Source organism: Bos grunniens, chromosome 13, assembly GCF_055505025.1.
Source record: "Bos grunniens cultivar Pamir isolate PY7600 chromosome 13, Bosgru_T2T1.0, whole genome shotgun sequence".
Taxonomy (NCBI): Eukaryota; Metazoa; Chordata; class Mammalia; order Artiodactyla; family Bovidae; genus Bos; species Bos grunniens.
In genome coordinates, this window is record NC_141177.1 from 17,578,514 (window position 1) to 17,594,989 (window position 16,476).

The following is a 16,476-nucleotide window of genomic DNA, read 5'->3' on the forward strand; positions in this document are numbered from 1 at the left end:
GAAACAGTGGAAACAGTGTCAGACTTTATTTTTGGGGCTCCAAAATCACTGCAAATGGTGACTGCATCCATGAAATTAAAAGACGCTTACTCCTTGGAAGGAAAGTCATGACCAATCTAGATAGCATATTGAAAAGCAGAGATATTACTTTGCCAACAAAGGTCCGTCTAGTCAAGGCTATGGTTTTTCCAGTGGTCATGTATGGATGTGAGAGTTGGACTGTGAAGAAAGCCGAGCGCCGAAGAATTGATGCTTTTGAACTGTGGTGTTGGAGAAGACTCTTGAGAGTCCCTTGGACTGCAAGAAGATCCAACCAGTCCATCCTAAAGGAGACCAGTCTTGGGTGTTCATTGGAAGGACTAATGCTGAGGCTGAAATTCCAATACTTTGGCCACCTCATGTGAAGAGTTGACTCAATGGGAAAGACTCTGATGCTGGGAGGGATTGGGGGCAGGAGAAGGGGATGACAGAGGAGATGGCTGGATGGCACACCGACTCGATGGACATGAGTTTGAGTGAACTCCAGAAGTTGGTGATGGACAGGGAGGCCTGGCGTGCTGCGATTCATGGGGTCGCAAAGAGTTGGACATGACTTAGCGACTGAACTGAACTGAACTGATTTTTTTAAAGTCTTTATTGAATCTGCTATAACATTGCTTCTCTTTTACATTTTGTTTTTTTTTTCACCACGAGGCATGTTGGATTTTAGCTCCCTGAGTAGGGATCAAACCCAAACCCCTTGCATTGGAAGATGAAGTCTTAAGCACTGGACTACCAGGGAAGTTCCAGGTTTACATCTTTGAAAGTTTGCAGTTTGAAGGTTTATATGTAGGGAACTTATTATATATTTGTTTTTCAAATGCAACTCTAAAGACAACCATCCAATCCCACCCAGCTTATCAGCTCTAAAGTGAAAAGTGAAAGAAAAGTGAAAGTGTTAGTTGCTTAGTTGTGTCTGACTCTCTGAAACCCCATGCCTCTAGCCCATCAGGCTCCTCTGTCCATGGAATTCTCCAGGCAAGAATACTGGAATAGGTAGCCATTCCCTTTTATAGGGGATCTTCCCGATCCGGGGATTGAACCCAGGTCTCCTGCATTGCAGATGGATTCTTTACTATCTGAGCCACGAGGGAGGCCCCACCTCCCCTTAATAAAAAATCTGAAACTATTTTCCTTGTCAATCACAGTATTTAACAACTCCCAAACACTAAAATGCCTTTAGACCTTCTTGAGATAGGGTAATGTTTTTAGATGAGAAGGATTACTATGTAACAGATACTTAACTTTGAGGAAAGAATATTTTTTAAAAGATCAAAGCCTTCCTTAACATTTGAATTAATATGTACTTTTAAAATATGATAGATGATAAATGTATATTTATTATATGATATATTATCATATGATAATGTAACAAATGATAAATATAAATGATAGCACACTTAGAATGGAGAAATAGACAAGTATGTATGAGACTTTATTCTGTATGGTATGCAATAGCACAAGGGTTCTTGGTTGTAACCAGCTCCATGGTTGTCAGAAGTTTGGGGCCCAAACATTGCGAACCACTAAATCAAAATGTCCGACCTCAGGACATCAACTCAGGAGTGGATATCACATAGTACAAGCATGTTGGAGGTGTGTATCAAGTCTGCTAGGGTTGCCATGACAATATACCATGGACTGGGTGGCTTAAACAACAAATTCATTTTCTCAACAGTTCTGGAGGCTGGAAAACCAAAATCAAGGTGCTAGCACAGTTAGTGTTACTGAACCAGGTCCATCTGCCCAATGTGCAGCAAGCAAAATACTGAAACGCCAAGGTTTACAGTCAAAGTTTATACATAAGACAGCCAAGTGAAGAGATGGGGGAACAAATCTCAGATCTGCCTCCCTGAAGGCAGAAGGACTGGAGTGCTTATGGGATAAGTAGGATGGTCTAAAAAGTGAGCAGGACACTGCAGAGCCCTCCTGAGTACAAACGCTCTTCCATGTCCCCCATTTCTCATTTGTAGGAAAAAGGTTTCAGCCTTCTAGATCTTCCCTGAGTTCCAAAGGGCAGATTCAAGCAATTACCTATTACAGAAATGAGGGAATGAAGAAACAAAGGAAAAGCAGTTAAATAGAAAAGTAATAACAAGAGTGCAGCAATATAAGAATCTCTTCCTCAAGAGATACACATAACAATCCAATACATATCTTGAGTTGTTTTTGTAGGAACTAAGTCTCCCCACCCAGGTGGAGGATGGTGACTTCATGTGGAGCACAAGATTCCTGGAATATAACCCATTACTTCACCATCCCCCCATCAGAAGAAAGCTATGCCCTCTGCAGCCCTCACCCAAAAGTTGGCTTTAAAAACTGTTCCCTAAAACCCCTTATCAGAGAGTTTGGGTCTTTTGAGCATGAGCTGCCCATACCCCATGTTTGGCACCTGCAATAAAAGCTGTACTTTTCATCATTCTGAAAGTGAAAGTGAAAGTCGCTCAGTCATGTCCAACTTTTGCGACCCCATGGACTATACAGTTCATGGAATTCTCCAGGCCAGAATACTGGAGTAGGTAGCTGTTTCCTTCTCCAGGGGATCTTCCCAACCCAGGGATTGAACCCAGGTCTCCTGCATTGCAGGTGGATTCTTTACCAGCTGAGCTACCAGGGAAGCCCTTTCATCACTACAACCAGGTGTTAATAAATTGGTTTTGCTGCACAGGAGGTAAGTGGACCCAAGTTCAGTTTGGTAACAGTCTTAGTTGTGGGATAAAAGTAGCTGGAGGTAGGGGGAAAGGTGACATAATAAATATTCTGCACAGGTGCTTCTGGGTCACATACAAAGACTTTATTAGAATATTAAGAATTGCAGTTCAGGAGACACAGATTTAGGTGAAAACCAAAAGAGTGCTCAGAAGAAGAAAATGAATCAGGCTTACATGGCAAAAATCACAAGGTTGTTAGGGTTTTGTGTTTAGGTGAGAATTGTCATTGACTCTGACATAAAGAAGCATTTGTTATTAAGGAATAGGCTGCCACGAGTTGTTTTGGGGTAAGGTCAATAAGTATCTTGCATTTCTGGCACATGTTCTGGATGCCTGTGTTAAGACAGCAATGGTCAAAAGTTCAGTTTCCCTCCAGGCTGAGATATGCACAAGTCCTGTTTCCTCAATGGCCTTTCAGCTCCATCTTAGTGACCTCTCTTAGCAATACCTACTCCATTTTGACTTTTCTTTCACATTTCCCCCCTTTTGATCAAGATCTTTCTTTGGGAGGCATCAATGATCAACCATCTGGTTATCTGACATCAGCATCAACTTCCCCTGTGCTGGGAAGGCTCTTCCCAGAAAGTCATGTCACACAGAGGAAGGAAAATGGTGTCTATGCGAAAGATATGGTTTTAGAAAGTTTATGGCCATATTTGAGCAACAAGGAGTAATCTAGGAAGTGAGACTTCAGAGGCACTCAAAATAATAAAAGTTCAAAAACCTTTATTAAGAAGAATCTTATTGGAGTGGTCAGTCATCTCCAGATGTCTAGCTATCATTATTCCTTTTAGTATTTCTCCAAGACCTGGTATTAGGTCGTTCATAGCAATTATTTATTTTTTCATATGACTTATTAATTGTATGACATTCAGCAGTTCTCAACCTTTTTAGCACCAGGGACCAGTTTTGTGATTATTCAAGTGCATTACACTTGTGCACTTTATTATTATTATTATTATTACATTAGCTCCACCTCAAATCATCAGGCATTAGATCCTGGAGGCTAGAGACTCCTGCATTAGATGGTCCATGTGGTCTGGAATCTTGGGAAAGCCGTTCACAACAGATTTCATCTGCTTCATTATCCTGACCTTTGTCTGATTAACTTTGCTTTCAGGTCTGTAGACTTGTTGTGACATCCAGGAAGGAGACGGTTCCTTCTTTAAATGAGAAACAGGAATCTATGAGTCAATGTCCTTAGGTTTAACAGCACAAATTTAGTTACCAATACCTGTCAAGGTCCCCTCCAACAAGGTTGGAAGACGTCACTGTTAAGGTGTCATTTCCAGTAGATACAGTCACCAGTCTGTTTTTTCCTGAAGGAGTGGATCTGAGATTAAGCAAAACGAAAGTCAGTGCTTTGGACCACAGAAGCTTAAATGATTAGTCATCATAAATGTGCTGTGGTAGGTAGAGTGCAAAGACAAAAAAAAAATTTAGTTTGCCAGGAAGCCAGGAAGTACCAAGCAGTTGTTTTGGTTTTCCTGTAGCCTCCACTGTTAATTTAATTTACATCCAGTGTTTACCTATCTTAATTTCTCTGATTCAGGAGCAGTCTGTTGCCATGTTACAAGATATCAGGATAGGAAAAGTCTGACAACGAGAGGTCAATTCTTCTGAAGAAGCAGAATGGATTTCATCTACAAATGCCACAATATTTACATATTCTGTTGCTGCTGCCTTTGCATGAAAGTCAGCTAGGACTTTCCCCTTATACTCAGTCCTTTTAGTGTGAGCTTCTATTTGATGACAGACAACATTTTATGTCAGGACATATCAGACTTCTAGGAATTTCACACAATTTCTTGAACACCTAAAACACATACCCACATAGACACAACATAAAGAAGGCTAAACATTACTTATTTGACAATTCTTCCCCTACAATTTAAGCATATCGAGTGCATCTAATTAGTTTAATATCTCTTCCTTTACAATGAGAGAGAATAAATCTTTGAGATCTCTGAAATATCTCTTATCTCAAGTTAGTTCTAAGTCAAAAAGAATTCATTTGGAATTTGATTTGGGGAAGTTTGTAAAAAATATCCAAAGTTTTAAAATAGTCAAATAGGATCATACGTCACTGTGAAACAATGCTTAGTTATTCATTTAACCAAGATAACAAAGAATTCACAGGCAAATAGGGAAGGTTGGGCTTCTCAGAGGGCTCAGAGGTGAAGAGTCCACCTGCAGTGCAAAAGAACACCTGCAATGCAGGAGACCTGAGTTGGATCCCTACATCTGGAAAATCCCCTGGAGAAGGAAATGACAACCCACTCCAGTATTCTTGCCTGGAGAATCCCATGGATAGTGGAACCTGGCAGGCTACAGTCCATGGGGTCGCAAAGAGTCAGACATCACTGAGCGACTGAACCACCACCACAGTTCTGAGCAAATCTTAGTTATCAAGAGGACTTGCATTACTTAAGTTATCATATGATAAAGACATGATTATTTTGATAAGATACAAGATGTTTGTTTTTTTCCCTAGGCATATTACTTAACGGTAAAGAAAAATCTTCCTTATTTCTTATCAAGAGCAGACAGATAGGAAAAAAATCAAAAACAAAAAACTGTCCTTTTAACAGAGGGAGAAAGCCAAACATATTACTTAAAGTTAAACAAAAACCTTTCATAATTTCTTATTTGAAGACCATACCATTAGGGAAAAAAAAAAATTATTTGTCCTTTAAACATAGAAAAACAAATTCCAGTTTTGTACCAGTTTACTTTTGATATTAAAATTCATTTAATTAAATTCATTTCAATCATTTCTAGTCTTAACCAGGCATGAAAGTCCTTTCTAAAGATTCCTTCTTCATAAACTTTCTTTTACGGAAAACAGACATCCTACTTTCCTCATATATGGAGATGTTTTTACTTATTTGTCTATTTATTTAGCTTTAATCACATATATTAGAATTTTTAAAAAATCCTTCAGCTCAATTGCTCAGTCGTGTCCAACTCTTTGTGACCCCATGGACTGCAGCATGCTAGGCCTCCCTGTCCATCACCAACTCCTGGAGCTTGCTCAAACTCATGTCCTTTGAGTCGGTGATGCCATCCAACCATCTCATCCTCTATCATCCCCTTGTCCTCCTGCCTTCAATCTTTCCCAGCATCAGGGTCTTTTCCAATGAGTCAGTTCTTCACATCAGGTGGCCAAAGTATTGGAGCTTCAGCTTCAGCATCAGTCCTTCCAATGAATATTCAGGACTGATTTCCTCTAGGATTGACTGGTTGGATCTCCTTGCAGTCCAAGGGACTCTCAAGAGTCTTCTCCAACACCAACTTAAAAATCCTTCTTAAGATTTTTAACTTCCCCACTTAAAAATCCTGAGAAAACTTTAATTTGAAAATTAATAAGAACTAAATAGCAATTATGAACTATGTTTTACATTGGCATTCTGTATATTGGCAACCTTATAAATAATTTTTATCATTTCTAGAAACATGCTTTCTCATAGAAAATTTCTCAGACTGGCATCAAATACTTTAGTTTCTCTGTAAAAAGAAGTCTATGTTCAGTAATTAATTCAATATCATCTTATTTGGAAATAGATATTCAATGAATTTAACTTAAAATTTAACTTATTACTTAATTTAGTAAAACTCTAAAGGTGTAAGTTACCAGTGAGATTTGAGAACCATTTTATTTATTTAAAATATTTATTTGGTTGCCTGGGGCCTTAGTTGCGGCACATGGGATCTTTACTTTCTGGTATGCAGGATCTTTAGCTGTGGCATGTGGGATATGGTTCCCTAACCAAGGATTGAACCCAGGCCCCGTGCTTTGGGAGCACAGAGTCTTAGCCACTGGACCACCAGGGAAGTCCCCCTGGGAAACTATTTTAAGTAATTGTTCAGTGCGTAAGTCGTAGCCAACTCTTTGTGACCCCATGGATTTTAAGCAGATATATCATTGCTAAAAAGTTTGCCTAAAAACTCAACTTACTTACATTTAATTCATTTGTTCTTAACAACCATGTTTAGATCTCCTATTAAAATACTTCAATAGACATTAGATAACATCAGTCATCCTAAGTTATTTTTCTGACTGACAAATTTTGTAACAGAGGTAACATGAGCTTATTTGACTTTTAGTAAACCTAAGTAGAATAAAATGTTATACTTGAGATTTTCCTGGTGATCAGGGGTTACGAATCCACCTGCCAATGCAGGAGACGTGGGTTCAATCCCTAGTCTGAGACGATTCCACATCTCCAGGGGTAACTAAGTCTATGTACCACAACTGCTGAGCCAGAGTGCTCTAGAGCCCATGAGCTACAACTGCTGAAGCTCACACGCCCTAGGGCCCGTGTTCACCACAACTAAAGAAAGATTGTGCACAGCAACAAAGACCCAGCACAGCCAGAAATTAATAATAAATAAATAAACTTATTTTTTAAAAACTCCTTAAAAAGTGTTATACTTAATGTTGGCAATGCTAACGGAATGTCTGTATTAAACCAACAAACTTAAACTAGCTTTTATTTCCTAAAGATTCACCCTAGATCACGTGAACTTGAAAAACATTTGGGTTAGGTTCTATTACATTTTTGCAAATAGACTTAATTTATATAATGCTTGTTCGTGTTAAGCCAATGCAATAGAACTCTTTTACAGATTAATTTTAGCAGCACTATCCAAAGGTAGGAAAAATACCACATATTCCCAATATATTTATATATAGACACATATGAACATGGTCTTCCCTAATAGCTCAGATAGTAAAGCATCCGCTTACAATGCAGGAGACCCAAGTTCGATCCCTGGGTCGGAAAGATCCCCTGGAAAAGGAAATGGCAACCCACTCCAGTATCTTTGCCTGGACAGTCCATGGACAGAGGAGCCTGGTGGGCTACAGTCCATGGGGTCGCAAAGAGTTGGACACGACTGAGCAACTAACACACACGCATGAACATACAGACAGATGCAAACAGAGGCCTTAAAGTTTTTGTTTTAAAACTTTTCTTAAACTGGATTTCTAGGCAAAGGCACTTCTAGAGCAGCTTGTATTTTTATTTATTTATCTTTAGCAATTTATTTATTCACTTATTTTTATTTTTGGTTCCCGGGCCTGCCTTCCTTGCTGCTTTCAGGTTTTCTCTAGTTGCAGCGAGCGGAGGCTACTCTTCGTTGTGGTGCATGGGCTTGTCATTGCGGTGGTTTCTTTTGTTGCAGGGTATGGGTTCTAAGGCGTGTGGGCTTTACTAGGTGTAGCACGTGGGCTCAGTAGTTGTGGCACACAGGCTTACTTGCTCTGAGACATGTGGAATCTTCCCAGGTCACTTATCGAATCCGTCTCCTGCATTGGCAGGCTGATTCTTATCCACTGCGCCACCAGGGAAGTCCAGCAGCTGTATATTTAAAAGTCTTCTTCTCTTCCTTTCCCCTCCTTTTTTTTTTTTTTTTCAATTTTAGGAATTGGAGGGAAGTGGTCTAGATAAGAGTTCCCAGAGAGGTTACAAGCCTTTGAGATAAACATGGGAGATGTGGGGAATGATGAAAAGGAATGGGTGAAATATGAACTGCCTCTAGAACTACATTTCCACTTTCACAAAGATTCATAAGGTATAACTTACTGTAAATAACACCATAGGCTGATCCACCCATCCAACTACTTTATCCTCAGTTTGCTTCTTTATATTAGGGAGATTTCTAACTGAGATGTAAACAAAAAAAAAATTATGTTTTGCCCAGGCAACATTGTTGGTTAGCTTTGTCACGTCACTATTAATTGGACATGCTAAAGGGCATGCTAAAGAGCATGTCCAATTAATAGTGCTTGAAAGGTGGATTTACATGCCTTAGTCCAGAGGATATATGTAATGGTGTGGTGCCATCCTCATTGGACCTGGCTTTAAAATGGGCTGCCATTACAGGATGGGCAGTATGGATGGTCTTCTGCTGGGGATCAAGCTCAGTGTTACAAAAAAATAAGGAAGTTCAGAAAGAGATGGATAGCAGTGAGGAGAGCTTTATGACAGATATTCAGAGGGACAGAAAAAAAGGAGATTTGGAAAGAGAGAGTTCTCAGAAGCCTCAGAGGATTTTTCTAGCTTGGAAATCTTTTGAGATAATTGTGAGTTAGTTTCTCAGGGGGAAGCAATAGTAGCAGATTCATTAATTATGGTTGGAGGCCTCAAAATATGAATTGAAATATGCTTCACATTCTCTTTGTTTTGTACTATAGCTTTTCTCCAGTTGACCACACAGATAAACTAATTTTGAAATTCTCAACAAGCCAAAAGTAGACCAACAGAGTTTCAAGTCATTGCAGGCGATTTTAGTCCAACGCAAAAGAAATTTACAAGAGGAAGGCCCATAACGTGTTTTTTTTTTTTTTTTTTTTGGCCCATAAGTTTTAAACATTAATTGATCTGGAGTTCTGAACAGTGGCAGTGCCTTTAGAAACCTAATTCCCCACAACTGAGTACTCACCAAGATGAACCATTCCCTTTCCAGATAAAGCCAGCCATAGAGGACCCCCAAATAAAGGCTCAGAACCTTGACTTTACTGGGAGGTTTGAAACTGAGAGGACTTACCCCTAAAGACGCAAGATCACTGAGGAGACGACTGAGTACAAAGTTGAATATAAGTTGAAATACAAGAGGAGGTTGGCTGTAAGCAATGAGTTTAAAAGGATTCATGAACTATGTTTACTCAGGAGCAACCCACTGAAGTCTGGCCACTCCCTCAAATGTTGTTTGAGCATCCTAACTCCCAAAAACATGGTCACTCCACCCAAACACTGAGGCACTCCTAGGAAGTCACCATAAGTGAAACTCTATAGGAGTTGGCCACTCCCTGTGACTGCCTAAAAGCCATAGAACTTGTACCCAGCTCAAGTTACAGAACAGAACAGTGTTTTTCAAGGCTATGCGTGTGTGCTAAGTTGCTTCAGTCGTGTCTGACTCTGTGAACCTATGAACTGTAGCCCGCCAGGCTCCTCGGTCCATGGGGATTCTCCAGGCAAGAATACTGGAGTGGGTTGCCATGCCCTTCTCCAGGGGATCTTCCTGACCCAGGGATCAAATCTCTGTCTCTTATGTCTCCTGCACTGGTGGCAGGCAGGTTTTTTACCACTAGCATCACCTGGCTGATCTAGGTTCAAATCTCAAAGCACTTAACACATAGGTGTGGGCTTTGGCAAGTCATTTCACCTCCCTGGGCTTCATTTCCAAATTTATTAAATAACACCAAGAATCTTTGTCCAGAACCAAGTCTCTTCTTCCTGATACTAGACCTTGCCCTCCAACCCAAGGGGTAACGTACATCCTGATTGGGTCAATCATTTCAAAACACAACTGGTCCAGGAATGAAAGCAATCCAGACTTATTGAAGTCATTCCCTTACATTTGAACAGAGGAGCAGAGGCTTTCTTTTATTTCTAGATATGAAGCCATAAAGATGGGACCTCAAAGCCACTTGCAGCTGGTAGCCCTCATGTTTCCACATGATTTGCACCCTCCTTGACTTAATCTCTTAGTACTTACCCTTTGCTCACTTTTCCCATCCACATTGGCCTCTTTTCTATTTCTTTTCTTTCTTTTTTTTTTTGGAGGGGGCATCAGGAGAATTTAATAAAAACTGGGGTGAAGTCAAGCAGTTGGGTCAGGAGAGGCAGCCACCTGCTCAGGAGGATATGCCTCAAAGTACCGATCTAGCAGGGCCTCCACCTCTGCTTCCTCCGTAGTCCCACACCTGGAACCTGGAGCCATCGGCTGCTCCCTGGATCATGGCTGAGAGCACTTGGCCAGACTTTGGGCGAAACAGGCACAGGACCGGTTTGTGGAGGGCCACAGCCCAGCCCAGCTCATAGCCTACCCCCAGAGAGGGCTGGGTCACTTCTGCCACGACCACATCTGCCTGCTGCAGCCAGGCCAGGTCCCGATCATGGATGAACTTGTCGCCTCCAGCAGCCTCTTCCCTGCTCTTGTCCAGCTCGGCGGCTGCCACATGCTCGGTGAGCACCACCCCGAAGCTCCGGAGGCGAGACACGATGCGCACGTACAGTTCCCGGTCCTCTCGTCCGCCGCGGATACTCCCGCAGAAGTACAGGGAGAGAAGACCCGGCTCCCCACGCACCAGGATTCCAGCCGCCGCTGCCATCCCGGCCGACGCAGGCCCCTCTCTTTGCTGTTTCTTAACACCCAGCATGCTCCTGCTTCAAAAGCCTTTGCACTTGGTGTTCTCTTTGTCTGGAATGCTTTTCCTCCAGACACCTACCTGCATGGTTGAGGAAGGGTTGAATCCTTCCTCTCCTTCCTGTTTCCTTAAATTTCAAGTTCTCAAAAGGCCTATTATATCCCCACTACTCAAAACTGTGACTCTATCCTCCTCCTCTACTCCTCTTAAAAAAAGTTTTTCCAAAGTACCTTCTTCTAACTTTATTCTTGTTAATTAGACTATTATTCATTGCCAGTCTCCCCCAGCTAGAATATGTTTCACTGGGGCAGGGGTTTTTGTTTCTTTGGTTCATTGTTGTGTCCCAGGTGCCAAACAAATTAGTATGTACCCAGTAAATATTAATATTGATGGAATGAATGAATGAACATATTTATAACCAAAGAAGATCAGCTAGTATAATACCTATCTAATGACATTGTTATAAGGATTGGAAATTATGGATAGAAAGTAAAGCACAAATAGACTATCTGATTCATAGTAGGTACTTAAATATGTTCAGTTCAGTTCAGTTCAGTCGCTCAGTCGTGTCCAACTCTTTGTGACCCCATGAATCACAGCACGCCAGGCCTCCCTGTCCATCACCAACTCCTGGAGTTCACCCAAACTCATGTGCATCGAGTCGGTGATGCCATCCAGCCATCTCATCCTCTGTCGTCCCCTTCTGCTCCTGCCCCCAATCCCTCCCAGCATCAGGGTCTTTTCCAATGAATCAACTCTTCGCATGAGGTGGCCAAAGTACTAGAGTTTCAGCCTCAGCATCAGTCCTTCCAATGAACACCCAGGACTGGTCTCCTTTAGGATGGACTGGTTGGATCTCCTTGCAGTCCAAGGGACTCTCAAGAGTCTTCTCCAACACCACAGTTCAAAAGCATCAATTCTTCGGTGCTCAGCTTTCTTCACAGTCCAACTCTCACATCCATACATGACCACAGGAAAAACCATAGCCTTGACTAGACGAACCTTTGTTTGCAAAGTAATGTCTCTGCTTTTGAATATGCTATCTAGGTTGGTCATAACTTTCCTTCCAAGGAGTAAGAGTCTTTTAATTTCATGGCTGCAATCACCATCTGCAGTGATTTTGGAGCCCCAAAAAATAAAGTCTGACACTGTTTCCACTGTTTCCCCATCTGTTTCCCATGAAGTGATGGGATCAAATATGTTACTATTATCATTTTGCCAGTTCACTCTTTTTTTTTTTTTTAACAATTCCCTGACAAACATGCAGATAAGTTTCTGCATCAATGAACCAAGAAAGACTTACAAAAAAAGGAAAAAGAAAAAGACTTATGGGGCATGCAACCACGATCTGTATCTTTGGATCTGTATGTGTCTATATACACATTTTGTTTCCCAAGTTTTCCTTCTTGAGCATTATTTTTATCAGACAAAGAAATCTATATTTTTTTTTAAAAGAATTTTGGCTTGCTTTGGGATTTTGGCAGATGGAACAAACAAGGTCCTTGAGGAGGTTAGGTTCTGAGAGAACCAGGGAGTGGTGATAGATGGCACTGAGAACTAGCAGTGCTGGTTGAAGAGGAAGTTGTGGAGAGATGCAAAACCACAAGGTTAATAGTGCCAGGAATAAAATTGCCCAATTCAGCTGGGTGGGTGGAAGCTAGCTTGGAAGAGCAAGGAGGACTTGCTGACGGTATTCAAGGTCATTAAACAATGGGCCTTAAATTAATTGAACTTTGAATTCTTTTTTTCTAGTTCTAACTATGGTGAGATTGACATCAGAGGAGCACATGAATATTCATTTCTCTCAATAAGACCAGAGCAGAGGGCCTGTGTCTAGTAGGCATTTGTTTCCAGGTTGTGGAATGCCTGGATGAAACAGAATCACCAGGACCAAGTGGAAGTAAAGCAGCAAACTAGAAACCATCCAAGTTTTGGAGTCAGTTCTGAATCTTGAGTCTGTCAGTTACCAACCATGTGACCTTGCACAAGAAACCAACCAACTTGTGTAAGATTTAGGGGCCCTATGAAGTAGATTAGGGGAAACATAATAGCTATGGCATATATCATAGTCTTTAATGAGCAAAAACAAATAGAAAATTAATTTCTCAAAAGCAACTGCTTTGAACAAACCCAACTGATTAAACTTAAAACCCTGCTTATATCACCTTCTACTGTCCAAGAAACCTTGCTGTCAGGGCAGGTTTTCCCACAAGTCTTATAAACACAAATTTTCAAACAGCCACGTTCAAGTTTAAATATATATCTTTCACATATGTTACTTGTCTCTTTGACCCCCTTGCCCTTGTGGTTTTGGTTTCACAAGTCTTGAAAAACATTCTTTACTCAAAATATTCTGGGGTTTAAAGATATGTCTTTTGGGCCCCGGTTCTTCCGTCCTTCCGTGCAGAGGAGGGCAAGGTCACCTCTCTATACTTTCCCTCAGGGTTCTATGGGATAAGGGAGCAATTGAAAAATTTGGGTTAACTAATATAAAATAATTTTGTATCAGAATTCCCATTACCAAGCAATGTTGGCAATTGAGTAGGAGCAGGGGCTTCAGAGAAAAGCTAGATTGCCCCCTGTTTAAATTCAGGCTTCATCACTCCCTAGCTGGGTGACTTTGAGCAAATCACTTATTTCTCTGTACCTCAATTCCTTACATCTTAAAGTTATTGTGGGCTTCCCTGATAGCTCAGTCAGTAAAGAATCTGCTTGCAATGCAGGAAACCCCTGTTCCATTCCTGGGTTGGGAAGATCTGCTGGAGAACAGATAAGCTACTCACTCCAGTATTCTTGGGCTTCCTTTATGGCTCAGCTGGTAAAGAATCAGCCTGCAATGTGGGAGACCTGGGTTCGATCACTGGGTTGAGAAGATCCCCTGGAGAAGGGAAAGGCTACTCACTCCAGTATTCTGGCCTGGAAAATTCCATGGACTGTATGGTCCATGGGGTTGCAAAGAGTCAGACACACCTGAGTAACTTTCACTTCACTTCACTTAAAGGTTACTGTGATGCTTAATTAATACTTGCAAAACCCTTAGAACAGTGCCTGGCACACAATGAAGTTCTAAGTGTTTGCTAAAAATATTTGGCTCAACTGCTAGACCACTGACAGGTTCATGCTGCTTGATCATAATCTGCCTCATTCAACCTTTATCTCGTAGATGGGTCTATGGTTGGGTTGATGGGCAGGTGTATCGGCTTTAGTAGCAGTAGTAATCCTTTTACAAGTAACTGGACAGATCAAGATTTATAGGTAAGTTTGGGTCCTGCTCCAGGGTGGCAAGAATGAAGGCAAGATGCTTGCCATTTTCATAGGCAGCTACCACCAGGTAGTAAAAGTCCTTGAAGATAAATTTTAATTTATCAGATTGTCCACTTCCTTTCCTCTGGGCAGGGAGTTGGGATGGAGTGAGGGGTGAGATTCTTTTGGAAAGAAGTCTGACATCTGCTGGTGTGTGGAGACTTGAAGATAGGCTAAGAGTTCATGGACAGACATCCCCAAGACCTTCTAATTGGCCAGCAATACTCCAGAACTTGTTAATGCAAGCTGACAGCTTTACATCAGGTTTTAATTCATTCTAGCATCTTCCAGTTCTGCTTCCTGCCCACTTTTCTCTTAATCAAGATGAGGGCAACCTTATGGCCTTTCAGGTTTCTTTTAAGTTTAGCGCATCTAAAAAAAAAAAAAAGTTTAGGGCATCTGAAATACGGCCAAGGGTAAACCTGGGATAGTCTGAAGTTCAGTTCACCAGAATAGCCTCTGCTCTGGACTGTAGCAGCTTGTACTGGGCACACTCTTTGCCGGTTCCCCCCCTTATTAGCACTACCCTCACTTTTCCTTCTACTCGCTCGCTTTACCGTAAATACCTGGTTGCGGTTTAGGTCCATTGGGCGGTCATTGCGCCTGCGCAGGGGCTGGGGGGTTGGGGGACTGAAGTGGGCGGCCTGTCTGGCCTCAAGGCCTGAGCTGTCAGTGCGCCTGCGCGGTCGGCCTGCAGCCTGGCAGTATTAAGCGGACTCGCGGCCGGCGCCGAGCTGCGAGTGCGCTTGCGCGCGGGTCGGGCGCCGGGGTTCTTGAGTGTGCTGAGGCGAGCTGTGTGTGCGTAACCATGCAGAGTGCCGACTCCCAGAACACCCCCAAGCGGCCCCGGCGCGATGGCAGCCCAAGAACGCCGCCAGACTCCTCTCCCGCAGACGCAGAGACGTCCCCGAGCCACGATCTCGACCCGGACTACCGAACCTGGGGCCCGGAGCAGGTGTGGTCCTTCCTAAGGCGCTGTGGCTTCAGCGATTCGGAACTGCTGAAACGCTGCCGAGGTATCATAGCTGGGTTGCTGAGGGGCCGCGGGGCTGGCGACCCGTGCCCGGGACAGCCGGGCCTGAGAAGAGGGCGCCCTGAGGCGGGGGCCTCTAAGAGGGGCCAGAGCGGCCAAGGGAGACCGGACGCGGGAGGCACCCGAAGGGGTGGACTGAGGCGGCGGCGCCGAGGAGGGAATGACCTGAGGCGGAGAGCGAAAACCTGAGGCGGCGAGCCCCCGGAGAAGGGGACCCGAGGGAAGGGAAGGGCAGACTTGACACGTGGGAGGCATCCGAAAGGATGGACCTGTGGCGGCGGCGCCCAGGAGGGATGACCTGAGATGGAGAGGAAGGAGAAATGGGGCGTCTGGGGTTGGGGACCCGTAGGCAGGGGGCGGACTTTGGGGGTTGGGACCCTGGAGGAGAAAGAGGGAGCAGCTGGTCTAACTCTGGTGGGCTTCTTCAGGAACTTAACAACCCGGCGCCGGAGAGGCGAGTCTCGGGTCCCTTTTTTTTAGAAGAACCTAAGTGGGAGGGTTGCTGTCACTCATGTTCACCAGGTTCAGGACACCCCTCTGCTGATGCAGCTGCATGAACACTAGCCGCGTTAGATTATATGGGGATGCTCGAAGGGGCTGCCCAGGTGGCGCTAATGGTAAAGAACCCGCCAGCCAATGCAGGAGACTTATTAAAATGAGACGCAGGTTCCATCTCTGGGGAGTCGGAAAGATTCCCCTGGAGGAGGGCATGGCAACCTACTCCAGTATTCGTGCCTGCAGAATCCCCATGGACAGAGGAGCCTGGCGGGCTGCAGTCCATGGGGTCGGAAAATATCGGGCACGACGGAAGCAACTTAGCACACACTCTCTGAGTGCTTGAAAGTTTGTGTTTCCTCCGCTCCCCTCCCAACCGGGAGTTTTTCTAACGGGGAAAGAAAATTTTTGTTAATCTCTTAATCCTCATCGCCTACCGTACCATCCCGGTAGGACTCTACGTGCTTGGTGCCTGTACTTGCAGAGCTTGGTGAAGATCATGTTTTGTTATCCAAAAGCAGTTTCCCTCGCTAACTCTAAACTCTAGAGTGGCTCAGTTGACCTTTGAACTCCCAGGAGCTTGCAATTTGGCTTGTAGGTTATGAATTTTAAGCAACTTTATTGGCTCAAGTTCAAACATCCATCCACTTGAAATCTACTGAGCTTCCTGTAAGCGATGTGAAGCTTAACCTCTGCTTTACCCTCTGAAGTGTTCAATAGGAAAGTGGGTGTGATTTGCA

At 43.1% G+C, this 16,476-nt stretch overlaps 1 protein-coding gene, 1 long non-coding RNA gene and 1 pseudogene across 7 annotated transcripts in view; 1 reads left to right on the forward strand and 2 right to left on the reverse strand.

Moving 5' to 3' along the window:
* Positions 1-1,822: 1,822 nt before the first annotated feature.
* On the reverse strand, positions 1,823-14,895 carry LOC147360293 (uncharacterized). 2 transcript variants are annotated; one of them, XR_015139071.1, is made up of 3 exons: positions 14,775-14,895; positions 3,985-4,083; positions 1,823-2,073 (listed from the first exon to the last, which is right to left on the reverse strand). It is a non-coding gene; the product is annotated as an uncharacterized LOC147360293 (long non-coding RNA). The 2 variants fall into 2 exon arrangements; XR_015139072.1 differs by lacking the exon at positions 1,823-2,073 and adding an exon at positions 3,461-3,913.
* On the reverse strand, positions 10,287-10,995 carry LOC147360294 (5-hydroxymethyl-dUMP N-hydrolase pseudogene; annotated as a pseudogene).
* Positions 14,896-14,983: 88 nt separating the features above from the next.
* The window catches only part of SAMHD1 (SAM and HD domain containing deoxynucleoside triphosphate triphosphohydrolase 1), a 67,375-nt gene continuing 65,882 nt past the window's right edge, over positions 14,984-16,476 (forward strand). For all 5 annotated transcript variants that reach the window (XM_086331946.1, XM_086331947.1, XM_086331945.1 and 2 more), the window contains exon 1: positions 14,984-15,224. In XM_086331946.1, coding sequence (XP_086188072.1) covers positions 15,017-15,224 — 208 coding nt within the window. In that variant the 5' untranslated portion in view covers positions 14,984-15,016. The remainder of the gene's footprint in view (positions 15,225-16,476) is intronic.